Source organism: Aspergillus neoniger (assembly GCF_003184625.1).
Source record: "Aspergillus neoniger CBS 115656 unplaced genomic scaffold BO87scaffold_27, whole genome shotgun sequence".
NCBI lineage: Eukaryota > Fungi > Ascomycota > Eurotiomycetes > Eurotiales > Aspergillaceae > Aspergillus > Aspergillus neoniger.
Window position 1 is genome coordinate 521440 of NW_020291155.1, and position 11709 is coordinate 533148.

At 51.4% G+C, this 11709-nt stretch overlaps 5 protein-coding genes across 5 annotated transcripts; 3 read left to right on the forward strand and 2 right to left on the reverse strand.

Annotated features, from left to right (window-relative positions):
• Positions 1 to 414: 414 nt before the first annotated feature.
• Positions 415 to 2200, forward strand: ptcG (type 2C protein phosphatase PTC1; the record flags this gene model as incomplete). Its single annotated transcript, XM_025619645.1, has 3 exons — positions 415 to 961; positions 992 to 1701; positions 1757 to 2200. The coding sequence occupies 3 exons, from the start codon at positions 415 to 417 to the stop codon at positions 2198 to 2200; spliced, it is 1701 nt and encodes a 566-aa protein (XP_025477334.1).
• A 618-nt stretch (positions 2201 to 2818) lies between these two features.
• Positions 2819 to 4424, reverse strand: BO87DRAFT_408793 (male sterility domain-containing protein; the record flags this gene model as incomplete). The annotated part of the gene is made up of 3 exons (XM_025626188.1): positions 2819 to 3878; positions 3909 to 4337; positions 4402 to 4424. The coding sequence occupies 3 exons, from the start codon at positions 4422 to 4424 to the stop codon at positions 3074 to 3076; spliced, it is 1257 nt and encodes a 418-aa protein (XP_025477335.1). The 3' UTR covers positions 2819 to 3073.
• Positions 4425 to 5422: 998 nt separating this feature from the next.
• Positions 5423 to 6794, forward strand: BO87DRAFT_408794 (sulfotransferase family protein; the record flags this gene model as incomplete). Its single annotated transcript, XM_025626189.1, has 4 exons — positions 5423 to 5849; positions 5904 to 6079; positions 6152 to 6255; positions 6335 to 6794. Exons 1-4 carry the CDS (start codon positions 5729 to 5731, stop codon positions 6792 to 6794), a joined length of 861 nt encoding a protein of 286 aa, XP_025477336.1. The 5' UTR covers positions 5423 to 5728.
• Positions 6795 to 6876: 82 nt separating this feature from the next.
• BO87DRAFT_408795 (mitochondrial 54S ribosomal protein mL67) lies at positions 6877 to 8431 on the reverse strand. The gene is made up of 2 exons (XM_025626190.1): positions 7944 to 8431; positions 6877 to 7847 (listed from the first exon to the last, which is right to left on the reverse strand). Exons 1-2 carry the CDS (start codon positions 8220 to 8222, stop codon positions 7062 to 7064), a joined length of 1065 nt encoding a protein of 354 aa, XP_025477337.1. The 5' UTR covers positions 8223 to 8431; the 3' UTR covers positions 6877 to 7061.
• Positions 8432 to 8557: 126 nt separating this feature from the next.
• On the forward strand, positions 8558 to 11004 carry BO87DRAFT_378861 (putative UV radiation resistance protein (UVRAG)). Its single transcript, XM_025623892.1, has 2 exons — positions 8558 to 8819; positions 8886 to 11004. Exons 1-2 carry the CDS (start codon positions 8733 to 8735, stop codon positions 10668 to 10670), a joined length of 1872 nt encoding a protein of 623 aa, XP_025477338.1. The 5' UTR covers positions 8558 to 8732; the 3' UTR covers positions 10671 to 11004.
• Positions 11005 to 11709: the final 705 nt, after the last annotated feature.

The window sequence follows — 11709 nt, forward strand, 5'->3', positions numbered from 1 at the left end:
CGGAAGAAGGGTGTATATAGCCCGCTCCACAGCATGCATCCGGCGTTGCCTGACCACGATGTCACTTGCCCACCCGCATTGCTGGCTGGAAGCCATCGGAATCTTCAAGCAGATCCCGCTACCATCGTGCTTAGCTGGAAACTTGGTCTTGTAGTGGATCGAGACGCTGACATGCCTTGTCTACCCAGCTAGATCCATCTCGCCGCCGCCGCAATTCGCATCCTACGTCAGTCCTCCCGGCGGCTTTCATTCTTTGGCGCTCCCCCCCTTCCCCACGCGCCGCCGCCGCCGCCCCCCTCCGCACTCTCTCGAACTTTTGATCCGGTTTTAAGCCCCCCCTACCCATCAACGATCATCAAGCTGGCAGGGAATAAGCGGAGAAGTTTTTCTAGCCAGGGTGGGTTGCTGAACAGAATGTTCAGTGGCTCCTCGAGCCCACCCAAAGACAAGACAGATTCCATCACTCGTTCCGGCGCCATTGACACGCCTCCCTTGAGCATCCACACCGAGGAAGCCAGCATCAGCCAGAAGAAGTCCTCTCCTCCTGGCGGCTTCTTCACCCGACGGACCAGTGAGGACCAGAACAACTCTGGTGGCGAAAAGAAGCGCCGGAGTAGCACCGTCACCAAGGCAGCATCCTTCTTCACCAGTGCTAAGAACTCCCTCAGCCTGTCGAGCAGTCCGCGCGAGAACTCCTTCAACAACTACACCATCCAGGAACAGCCTGCGTTGAATAGGCTTGGGAGCATGGACCCAGCTCTGAGTGTTCCCCAAGGGTCGTTAAACAATTCGGCTGGAGAATCACTCCCCACTTCTCGCTCTTCGTTCAAAGTTGGCGTGACAGAAGATCGGAATCGAAAATGTCGCCGGACTATGGAAGATACCCATGCCTACCTCTACAACTTCTTGGGGACCCCCGCACCTTTAGCCCAGGCTGAGAACAATGGCAAAGCCCTCCCGAGTCCCACTGCCCCCTCGCCCACTTCTGAAGAACCCCCGGCGACCGTCGTGGAAACCGACAACGGTTATTTTGCCATCTTCGATGGACATGCAGGCACCTTTGCCGCGGAATGGTGCGGGAAAAAGCTGCATCTGATCTTGGAAGAGGTCATGCGGAAAAATCCCAACACACCTGTTCCGGAACTCCTTGATCAAACGTTTACCAGCGTAGATCAGCAGCTGGAAAAGCTACCTGTGAAGAACAGTGGTTGTACCGCGGTCATTGCCCTCCTCAGATGGGAAGACCGCGTGCCCAGTCTGCATTCTGCGACGGGATCGGCGGCCCTTGCACCTGCCGCTGCCGCTGCCTCCAAGGGCGACGCCGATTCGGATGCGGGCGATACGCCTACTCAGGCCGCCGTATCAGGCGGTGCGGCGTCTATACTTCCCAAACTACAGGAGAAATCCCTCCGTCAGCGTGTCCTCTACACTGCTAATGTGGGAGACGCCCGCATTATCCTGTGCCGCAACGGCAAGGCACTTCGTTTGTCCTACGATCACAAAGGTAGCGATGAGAACGAGGGGAAACGGATAGCTAATGCAGGAGGATTAATATTGAACAATCGCGTCAACGGCGTGCTTGCCGTGACTAGAGCTCTTGGTGATGCGTATCTCAAGGATTTGGTAACTGGACATCCGTATACTACCGAAACAGTGATCCAACCCGACTCAGATGAGTTTATCATCCTCGCTTGTGATGGTGTAAGTTTGAACTCTCTATCTCGCTTGAAACCTTCTTGCTGACAGAGATGATTAGCTCTGGGACGTGTGTAGCGACCAAGAAGCGGTAGATCTTATCCGCAATGTGCATGATGCCCAGGAAGCATCCAAGATTCTGGTCGACCATGCTCTTGCGCGGTTCAGCACCGACAACCTTTCCTGTATGGTGATTCGCTTCGATTCTGACCGGGTGAAGGATGTCATCAACCGGACCGTGGAGCCTATCGGCGTGGACGGAGATCCTTCTTCTAATGTGGATCGCGGGATGAGCGAGGCCGATAAGATCATCGAAGGCGCCAGGAAGAGCATGGCCAGTGCGGGAATTGCAGATGATCCGACGACGGCTGCAAAGGCACAAGAAGAGATTCTGCAGAAAATGTCGAATGATGAGCCTGGGCCCGAGCTTTCCGTCAACGAGCACAGCCATGAGCAGGTGGTCAACAACCTGAAAAAGCCTGAGCCGAAGTATCCGAGTTCTTAATCGGTAGAATCAGAACTTAAAGGAACTTTAGTGTGACATTCTGTGCCGCAAGATAGAGAGACCGAGGCCACCTGGTCTAAGTCCGTCAATGGAGTTCTGCTGCTCTTCTCGTCTCTTCCTTGAACATTTGTTACTTGTTCCATTGCTGCTGGCGTCGGTCGCGGACTTGCACACACCAGGTCCTCACTCTGTGACTTTGTTATCTTTTTCTTCTCTTCTGCCCAAGGGTCTGAGTTCTTGCATGGACACTTGACCCTATTGTTCTTCCTGTCTATCTTCTCTTTTGATCCTTCATTCTTCTATATTCTCATCCCTCCTTCGTTTGGAGCTTTGATTTTCACATTTCTTACTTCGGCCTTTCTTTGCTTGGACCGGACGCCGGCAAAGCCAGGACAGGACCGGCTGGCAGCGTGAATGACACTTTCGCCGGGGACGCTTCCTTGTATCCTACCTACTATGGTGATGTAAATTTGACCCGCAGGTCTTTCTTTCGCCAGCTTTGCAGCAGACATTTAGCAATACATGAATTCAGTCGGTGCGCACCAGACAAAGAATGCAAGTAGAAAGGAGTTCACGGTCTGCTAAGTGTCATTATATCTTTCCATAAACCAGCAATGTACCATCGTAGAATATCAATGAGCTCTAATCCCATGATCTATGTTGAGGCTGATCACCTGACCCTTTCAATCGCTCGGTCTTTCCTACAACTTCATTCCGGACATCTATCCAACACTCCCGGATCGCCCATCGCGTCGCATCACGCTCCTGATGTAGACCATTTCATCATCTCTCAACATGTCATTGCTTTGCTTTCTATTGGAACATGCGGCGAAAGGCGATTAGAACAGAACAGTCGCGCAATAATGAACATTGTTAATGGACCTTTAGTCCAGCGAACAGCTGCCGGGTCACCGTCCGCAGATCAAATCCCGCCCAAGCAACAATCAGCTTAACATAGACCCACCAGATAATCCATAGAAGTTGGTAAAAGGCCCGGTAAGAATAAGCTATCTTCCTGGCGAATATAGTCGAGCAATCATACATCTGCTTGCTGCGGGACGCTAGCTCAAATGCACCGACTTTCCTGGTATTGAACAACCGCAATGTCCTTCTTTCTTCCACGCTCAACTTCGACATCAACAGCTCAGTCTTCTCTTCATGGAAGTCGAACGAAGTCCCAAAGATCTTGTATAGACGACTGATTGCGTCTGACTTTTTGGTATTCCAACCATTCTCCTTCACCCACGTTAAACGAAACCGCCAGGGTAACCATCGGAGCTGGTAAACTGCCGCTTCTACCTCCCTGAAGGAAATTCGGGCTTTTCTGCCACTGACCGCATGGACGCAGCCTTGAGTTTGGTAAGCCAGATGAGCCAGAAGGCGATCTACAACGATGTCAACAGGGACTTCGTCCAGATTGGAGTCTGATTCCGGGTCGTCCAGCCGGCTGGACAATTCAAAGGAAAACGCTGTATGGTTGACAAACAAGGCCGCGATCATAGTCATTGGGGTCGACGTGGGAACCGCATACCCGGGGTATGGAAGGCTCTCAGCCGGCCCAATCACCGAGGGCCGTAAAATCAGCAATCGGTCGTACTTGCCGTGTCTTGTGAACCTTTCCGTGACTAGGCGCTCGGAAAGATGTTTGGCATACCCATAACCCCAGGGAAAGTCGTTGCTCTCGTGTTCTTTGGTGGATCCTCGCGACTATAGTTCCAAGTATTCCTCGTCCACAGTGGAATTACCATTATTGGGAGAGGTAGATTCAAGTGATATTATACGCTCTTTTATGTCCACATCCCCTTTGGGGGACAGGCTGCACAGATGGGTATTGGTATACGCTGTTGAGACGTAAACAAAACGCTCCAGTTTGTCACATTGGAGTCCCAGTTCGACAGCATACTCTGTGGCCCGGATGACGCTATGCCACATTTTCTGAAGCCGCTGGGCAAGATTGATTGAAGATGCGGCATGGATGATGATGTGGACGTTGCGCTTCAACATCTCAATGTGATCAGCGCCAAGGCCTAGACTAGGCTTCATCATGTCACCGTCTAGAATGGTGATGCGGGGATGATCTAGAAGCCATTGCGCAGTATCAAATGGGAGATGTTGGTGCCATTTCCCGGAGAGACCACTGTTATGGTCAATACCTGTAGGTCTTACACCATCTCTTCTTCCTACTGGAGTTCATGGCTTACCTTCTCCCTCCACATTGCAGCATGCATGATCTATTGCAGGGTGCATAGCTGAACCTGATCGACCCTGATATCACCATAGCCTACTACAGTAGCTGAGATGGGGCTTGGTGTGATCCAGCAAAAGAAAAGAGCACTATTGAACTTGATATACACCGGTGGGTCTCTAAGGCGATCATATGAAGGGGAGTCAGCAAGGAGGCCAAGGCCTTGGGGTACACAAAATTGCATACGATAGGCGATTGCTGTTTGTGGACAGTTGGTTTCAGTGCTAACAATCGATAGTCACACAATGCATTTCCCCCTCTCCGGAAATGTGGCCCCAGGTATGGGCGGAACCCTGCTTTAAGGGAGTGCGAAAACGCCGGGAGTCGCATTCATTGGTCCACTGGTGGCATATACTATGTCACAGGCATTATCGACCGCTTCCTATCAGAGTAGGAGTAATGATTCGACGTTATCCAGCAGCTGCAAATAAACCGGCGAATACTATCTTATGATTCTAGTGGGCTGGCAAAATTCAAGGCTCGATTGATAAGGTTACGGATCTTTTTGCACCTTGCTCAAGTGTTCATCTACTATTGAGCTGCTAACTCCTTAAAGGGTAATGATATGGTGGTGCTCTTCAGCCGCACGAAGTCCATCACAGTTCAGCTCGGGAGAATATCGTGGGCTGCCAGATCCCGAGACCCACTGGCACTATCTCCGGGCAATAGATACTGTGAGCTAAGTCTTGCGAGGGCAGTAGTTTTGGAAGCAAGAGGTCAGCTACATATATGTTTTTGAATCCAGCTCGGCTGACTTTTCTCCAATTAATAACATATAGCATGCTTCTTGTAAGCTATGATGATATCCAGGTGGGGCAGTGTCGTCCGATATCTTCATTTTCTTTACTCTATAATTCTCAATGTGGAGTCTAACTACTAGGTATGAAATCTTGGTAATCTGTACTTTAAGGAGTTGATGTTCAGATTTAGCCAATGAACAAGTGTTGGTCTTGTACTAATAATCCACTACCGGAAAAAGCGCCATGGCAATCCAAATGAAGAATCCAATCCGCCGTATAGATGGCTAGCTTCACGATGTTTCTGATTATCAGAGCTCGTGAAGATGCCTGGATATGTAAAGTCCCCACAAACGGGGACCAGACGGTGTTACTATCTCCGGTGTTCACTTACTCGAGACGGAGGCAAATTTCAGCAGGCACTAGGCTTTCTAGGAGCGATGGCTGAAAGCACGAAGACCTGATGGCTCTCCACAAGATGGATATATCAACCCATAGATTAATCCAAACATGTCATTTACCACCATCTAGTTGAAACCTCCCAAAATGACGACCTACCAGTTCCACGACGTCATCAAATCCGTCACCGATATCGACAGACGCAAATGTCGCCGCGAAGTACCTATGCAAGTCCTGGCACTTGGACTGTGCCGGACAGGAACAGACTGTATGGTGTGCATCTAAGATGGACGATGTGTTCTACCGCTAACGAGAAGTAAAGCATTGAGACAAGCTCTCCGAGCCCTAGGGTACAATGACACCTATCACGGATACGCAGCAGTTCTGGAGAACCCTCGAGACTGTGAGATGTGGCTTGCTGCTTTGAGCGCCAAATATGAAGGAAAGGGCCGGCCATTTGGTCGAGAAGAATTTGATCAGATCTTGGGGCACTGTCAGGTATGGACATCCTTGCAATTGAGTAATTGAGAGAGTTATATACTAAGTCAGATAAACTGACCACTGTTATAGGCCGTATCGGATTTCCCAGCGGCCTGCTTCGCAGACGAATTAATCCAAACTTATCCAGAAGCTAAAGTAATACTGACAGTCCGAGACGTGGACGATTGGCACAGGTGCGTTTAATTTAATCCCTTACACATCTTAATCAAGCAACACACAACTCTTATACCAAAGCTACAACAGATCCGTCAGTAAATCATTCACCCCCCTCCTCACACACCCTTTCCTCCCCCTCTCCACCATCCTCGAGAACTTCCTCCTCTCCCGAACGCGCTGGGTCCTCCCAACCTGGCAAAAGATCTGGAAATACTACTTCAACGACAACTTCGACGCCAACGGCCGCAAAGCCTTCGAGGCGCATAACAGCCACGTCAAGGACATTGTGCCAGCTGAGAACCTCCTCGTCTATCATGTCAAGGATGGGTGGGAGCCGCTGTGCGAGTTTCTGGGGAAGAAGCCTCCCTTGGATGGGAATGGTGGCGTGGTGCCTTTTCCGAGAGGGAATGATCCGGGGATCTTTCGGAATAGGTTCCGGGATGCTATTTGGTATAACTTTTTGGAGTTGGGGGAGAGGGTGCTTAGGGTTATTGTGGTTTTGTATTTTGGGTATTTGTGGGTGGGGTGGGTTTGGGGGTGGATGGTAAGATCATGATATGTCAGGTTGAGTATTGGTTTTGGTTTTGGTTGTAGGAAATGGAGTTGGTGAAGATGAGATGTAATACCCAAAGATCAGTGCAGTGTGATCTGCTCAAACGCCATTGCATCATTTCTCTAAAACAACAATCGTAGTAAGTAGTGTAGTAGTGAGTAAAAATACAATTTATAATCAAAAATGGAAAAGCACGCAACCCTCGGCATATGTATACACCATCCACAACCCAGGATGTGATATCAATCAATCAAATAAATATGAACATCTTTAGTTCTTCTCAACCTCCTGCTGCTGCTGCTGCTGCTGCTCCGTCCTCTCACGAAACTCACCCTCAGCCAGGACCTCCGAACGCAGACCCTTCTGACCAGGCATGACATGATCGCGAGACAATTCCAACTCACCATGTCTAACCCTCTCAGGCCAGTTCTCCGCAAACCGCGCATCATGCAAATCCCTCCAAAGGATCTTAACCCCCATCTCCTCCAACGCACCAGACGTATCCTTGGTCTCCTGGACCTTATACTCCACAACCTCACTACTCAACGCCTGCTCCAACCCAGCCACTCTAGCCGCCTGCTCATTCGCAACCGCCTCCTCCTTAGCCCGAGCAGCACGTCTCCTCTTCCGCGCAGTAGGTGTCAAGTAACCCCTCTTCCCATCCGCAAAGCCATTGGCCACCTCCTCTTCCTGGATCTTCAGCACGGCCGCGATATCCGCCACACTAGTGGCCTTTTGATCCATGACGGCGCGCTTGCGGTGGTGCTTGGGCATGATCCGTCCGATCTTGTCCTTGTATTTCTCCAGGAAGTCGTCGGCGCCCTTTGGGTCGCGCGGACGTTTCTGGTCGATCCAGGCGTCCGTGATGGTGATCATTTCTTTCGGGGGGGAGAGTTGTCGCTGCATGCTGAATTCCCGGAGGAGGTGGTATGCTCGTAGCCCGATCTTGCTGTCGTTGAAGTGCACGCTGAAGTAGGGGACCCACATGTCTTTGCGGAGTCGGGCGGGGACGGTCTTTTTGCCGTGGTAGAGGAGTTGTTTCAGGGTGGTGTTGTTCTGGTGGGTGGTGAGGTTAGTGGTGGTTCTTTTTCTCTTTGTGGATTGGGGTCGATGGATGGGTTGATAGAATTGATTTAGTGGATGTAAACTCACCTCCAAATACCGAGTGAGAGAGTACACGACTTGATTCGTGCGAATATTGTGATAGGCAAAGATGTTCTTGCCATGAGTGAGTGCCTTCAAGGCCTTTCGTAACCGAGTTCCCTCCTTGGCCTGATGCGTCTTGAAGGCATTGGAGTTCTGCTCGCGCGGCTTGCCCTGGATAATGCTGTGATTCTCGACGGGTGGGCGGCGCACAATATTCCACGTTCCGATCTTGGTCGGGTCCAGGATCTTCTGGAAGGGCGTCTTCGTCACCTGTTGTGAGGCCATCGCCGCGGCCGGGTTGGTCACCGTACTCCGCGTGACCGGATTCTTCCTCTTTAGATGGTGATGAGGGCCGGGGAGGATCGTGGTGGGAATAGAGTGGACGGTTGGCTTTCGTCGTTCACTCTATTTTACCGAATTGGGCCCAGATCCGGAGAGATTGGGGGGGGTAATTGGTGGGTGTGTGGTTGAGGATGAACTGGGTGAAGCTCCGGGAGAGGAGAAGAGAGAATGAGAGAAGGTCGGCGGATCAATTTTTCGACGGAGATCCCGACCGGGCGAGCGATTCCGCCGGCAACCCAACTACTACTAACTTGCTGGCTTCATTCAACCAGCTCTATGTCAACGGTCGACGATCAGCAACGCTAATTCATTCATAAAGGGGTTTTAATTGGGGCTTCTTTCGATTGTATTCGTCGCAGGTGTTTTTATTCTCTGTCATCTGCTTAGGATGATCCGACACATAGTCCCTGCGCAGTGCGACAGCTAAGCTTCCCCTCCGAGTGTCTGTCTGCGATGGCGCTGCCGGCGACCGCCTGGGGATTCGCGGACAACGACGACGACACTGGCAGGCGCCGTGAAAGACCTGGCTTGTTTCTTCCGGTACATTACTATCCTACGGTTTTTGGGTATATCCATTGACGCATCTCGCTGATGATTTCCGCGCAGAATCGCAAGCTTCGCCATCTGCAGGGCGTGTCTGTCCGGAATCTCGTTGTTAGTCCGCCGAGTCGACCGCGCGGGAAGACCATCGACGATGACAACATCCCCAACTCGCTACATACGCCCTTGAAAGCGCTCGCCGAGGATGCAGCGAAACCCTTACATCAGTCGCGCTCCTTCACCGATCTCAAGTCGACCCCCGCCTCCAGGAGCGCAGAAGACCGCCCCCGGAGAGAACAGCCACCCCCGTTGCGACAATGGCAGAGGAGGAACACGCTGCCCTGGAATGGGCCCAATCCGCGCGCGCGTCAGGTGAAGCTGGAGGAGATTACGAGCAGCCGTATGGCCGATACGTGGTTCTCGATTCACTGCGGCGGGGTCGACGAGCCGGTTTACGTGAGTGAGGTAGTCGAGCATGCCACCAACCCCAGCTTCCGGTCTTTCGATCTGAATATATGTGGGCCGGCAATCGCTCGTCAGGACCAGGTTACGGTGAAGGTCTGGGCACGTACGGCGGCCATGGAGGAGTACTTGCTGCTGGTGGAATTGCAGCTGTGTCTGCAGTCTTTACAATTCCTGGGGAAGTCACTGGATAACTTCCATCAGCCGCTCCCACCGAACTCGATCCTGTTTCATTTCGCAGATGGCGTCTACACAAATCTAACTGACCTTCCCCCCGTGATCGCTTCTGTACCTCCCCGCCACCCCCGATCCGCCGATGGTGCCACGTTACCGACCTCGTCGTACGATGCGCTGATGCGATTGGCCAATTTGGATGAGTGTATCCAGGATGCCCTGACGACCCGAGATAAGCTCGAGGCGCAAATCAGCTCGATATTAGAGAAGAACCAGCGCGCGCTGACTACGACCAGTAATGCGTCGCGGGCCCGGGATAAGCTTGCGCTGGCCAAGCATGCTGTTGCAGCGGAGCGGAAGCAGCTTCGCACTTTAACGAAGCGGAAGGAAGAATTGATCTCCAGTCTTGCAGCGAGACGAGAGGCCATGGAGCGTGGACGCCAGACCCAAGCTAGGGCGCGCAGTCATCTCCCGGACGCGCAAGAGAAACTGGGCTCGAGCGTGAAGTTGCTGGAGCAGAACACGGACGAGGGCCGCGGTCAGATCCGGCGCATGTCGGAGGACCTACTTGCGATTTATCCTATTGAACCCATCCCGGACAAACCGCTGGCTTTCACTATTGCTGGAATGGCCTTGCCCAACTCGAATTTTACGGATGTCGACCGCGATGGGGTTGCGGCGGCGCTGGGTTATACCGCACATCTCGTGTATCTGCTGTCGTTCTATCTGTCCATTCCGCTGCCATACCCGATCAGCCCGTATCTGTCGCACTCGCTGATTCAGGACCCGGTGTCTGCATCGCTGCCGCAGCGAACCTATCCACTCTACCCAGTGAATGTGCAGTACCGGTTTGAGTACGGGGTATTCCTGCTGAACAAGGATATTGAGTTTCTCTTGAACAAGCAAGGGCTGCGCGTGCTCGACATCCGACATACCCTCCCCAACCTGAAGTATCTGCTGTATGTGCTCACGGCGGGCACGACGGACATCCCCGCACGCAAAGCTGGGGGCATCCGGGGCCTTCTGCCTGGGCGATTAACACCGAGTCTATCGCGCCGGGGTAGCGAGGCCAGCAGTACTAATGGCGAGGCAGTGTTCCCTCGCAAAGTGGTGGGTTCAGTGATAAGTGCCAACGGGGAAGGGATAGCGCCCGACAAGGGAAAGCGAGCCATGGCGAGTACTAGTTTGGCCGGTGCAGCGCCATCTGTGGCCTGAACGAGCATCTTGTTTTGAACTTGGTTTTTTTTTTTTTTTTTCTCTATGTGTGTATGATTTAGCTTTGGGATCACCCTACACATGACATGATCATGCTTGTTGCGATTGATGTGGTTTGGGTCTTGCATTTGTAGGCCATGTTGACAGTTGAGCGTGTACATGTTTCTTTTTGATTTTCATCTTCCTTTTTCCTTCTTCTTATTCTTCTTACTTTACTTCCTTTCTTTCTTTCTTTTTCTTTTATCCAGCGGTCGAGTGGATTGGGCGGTTCTTCCACTCACCCGCTTATCGGCTTTAATTTATTTGACCGTCGGAGGCGCGCTCAGGCTGTCCGTGTACATAGTGATGATATCTAAACCTACTACACAAGACTCGAATGACAATTTAATTGCAGCGATGGTTATAAGGGTAGGGGTTTTTATCTTCGTATATCCACTATTCAGACCTATCTGGAGAGAAAGTTACTTAGGATATCGATAGCAATAAACTTCTCTGAGGAGAACCGAGGAAGAATGGAAGAATGGAAGATGCCTGGAGGGGGGAATGGCGGAGAAAGCGACCGGAGCGACCGGGAAAGACCAGGCAAATCTTCTCGATTCATCTTAGACCCAGAGTCTATTGCCATTCGCTTTGATAACAGGAACTGGGAGTGGATGCAAGGGCATTGGGGGGGAAACATTTCCCCCCAGGAAAAGAGAGAGAGAGAAATTCCTGCGAGAAATCCAACTCAGCAGCCCTGAATGAATGAATGAAGAAAGGAAGGAAGGAATTTGGTTTAGGAAATTCCCTACCCCGCATTTTGCATTGGCAGTACACCTGACTGACACACAGAAATGAAGTAGAAAGTGAAAGAGTGAACAATTCCCTGGTGTTATTGTTGTTGTTGTGGTGGTGGTGGTGGTAGTTGTATTTTATTTTATTTTATTTTTTATGGTCAATTATTCCCACCCTCCATCATCATCATCACTCACCACCTGCCACGGATTCACTACTTCCTTTCCCCGTCTTTTACCTCCTCCTCACCACCACCATCATCTCC

Bases quoted from the DNA above. Each gene is read 5' to 3' on its own strand.
- BO87DRAFT_408795 (XM_025626190.1), bottom strand. From the start codon at position 8,222: ATGGCCTCACAACAGGTGACGAAGACGCCCTTCCAGAAGATCCTGGAC. The intron at 7,848-7,943 runs GTGAGTTTACAT...ACCACCCACCAG, and splicing joins CTCTCACTCGGTATTTGGAG to AACAACACCACCCTGAAACA.
- BO87DRAFT_378861 (XM_025623892.1), top strand. From the start codon at position 8,733: ATGGCGCTGCCGGCGACCGCCTGGGGATTCGCGGACAACGACGACGAC. The intron at 8,820-8,885 runs GTACATTACTAT...ATTTCCGCGCAG, and splicing joins GACCTGGCTTGTTTCTTCCG to AATCGCAAGCTTCGCCATCT.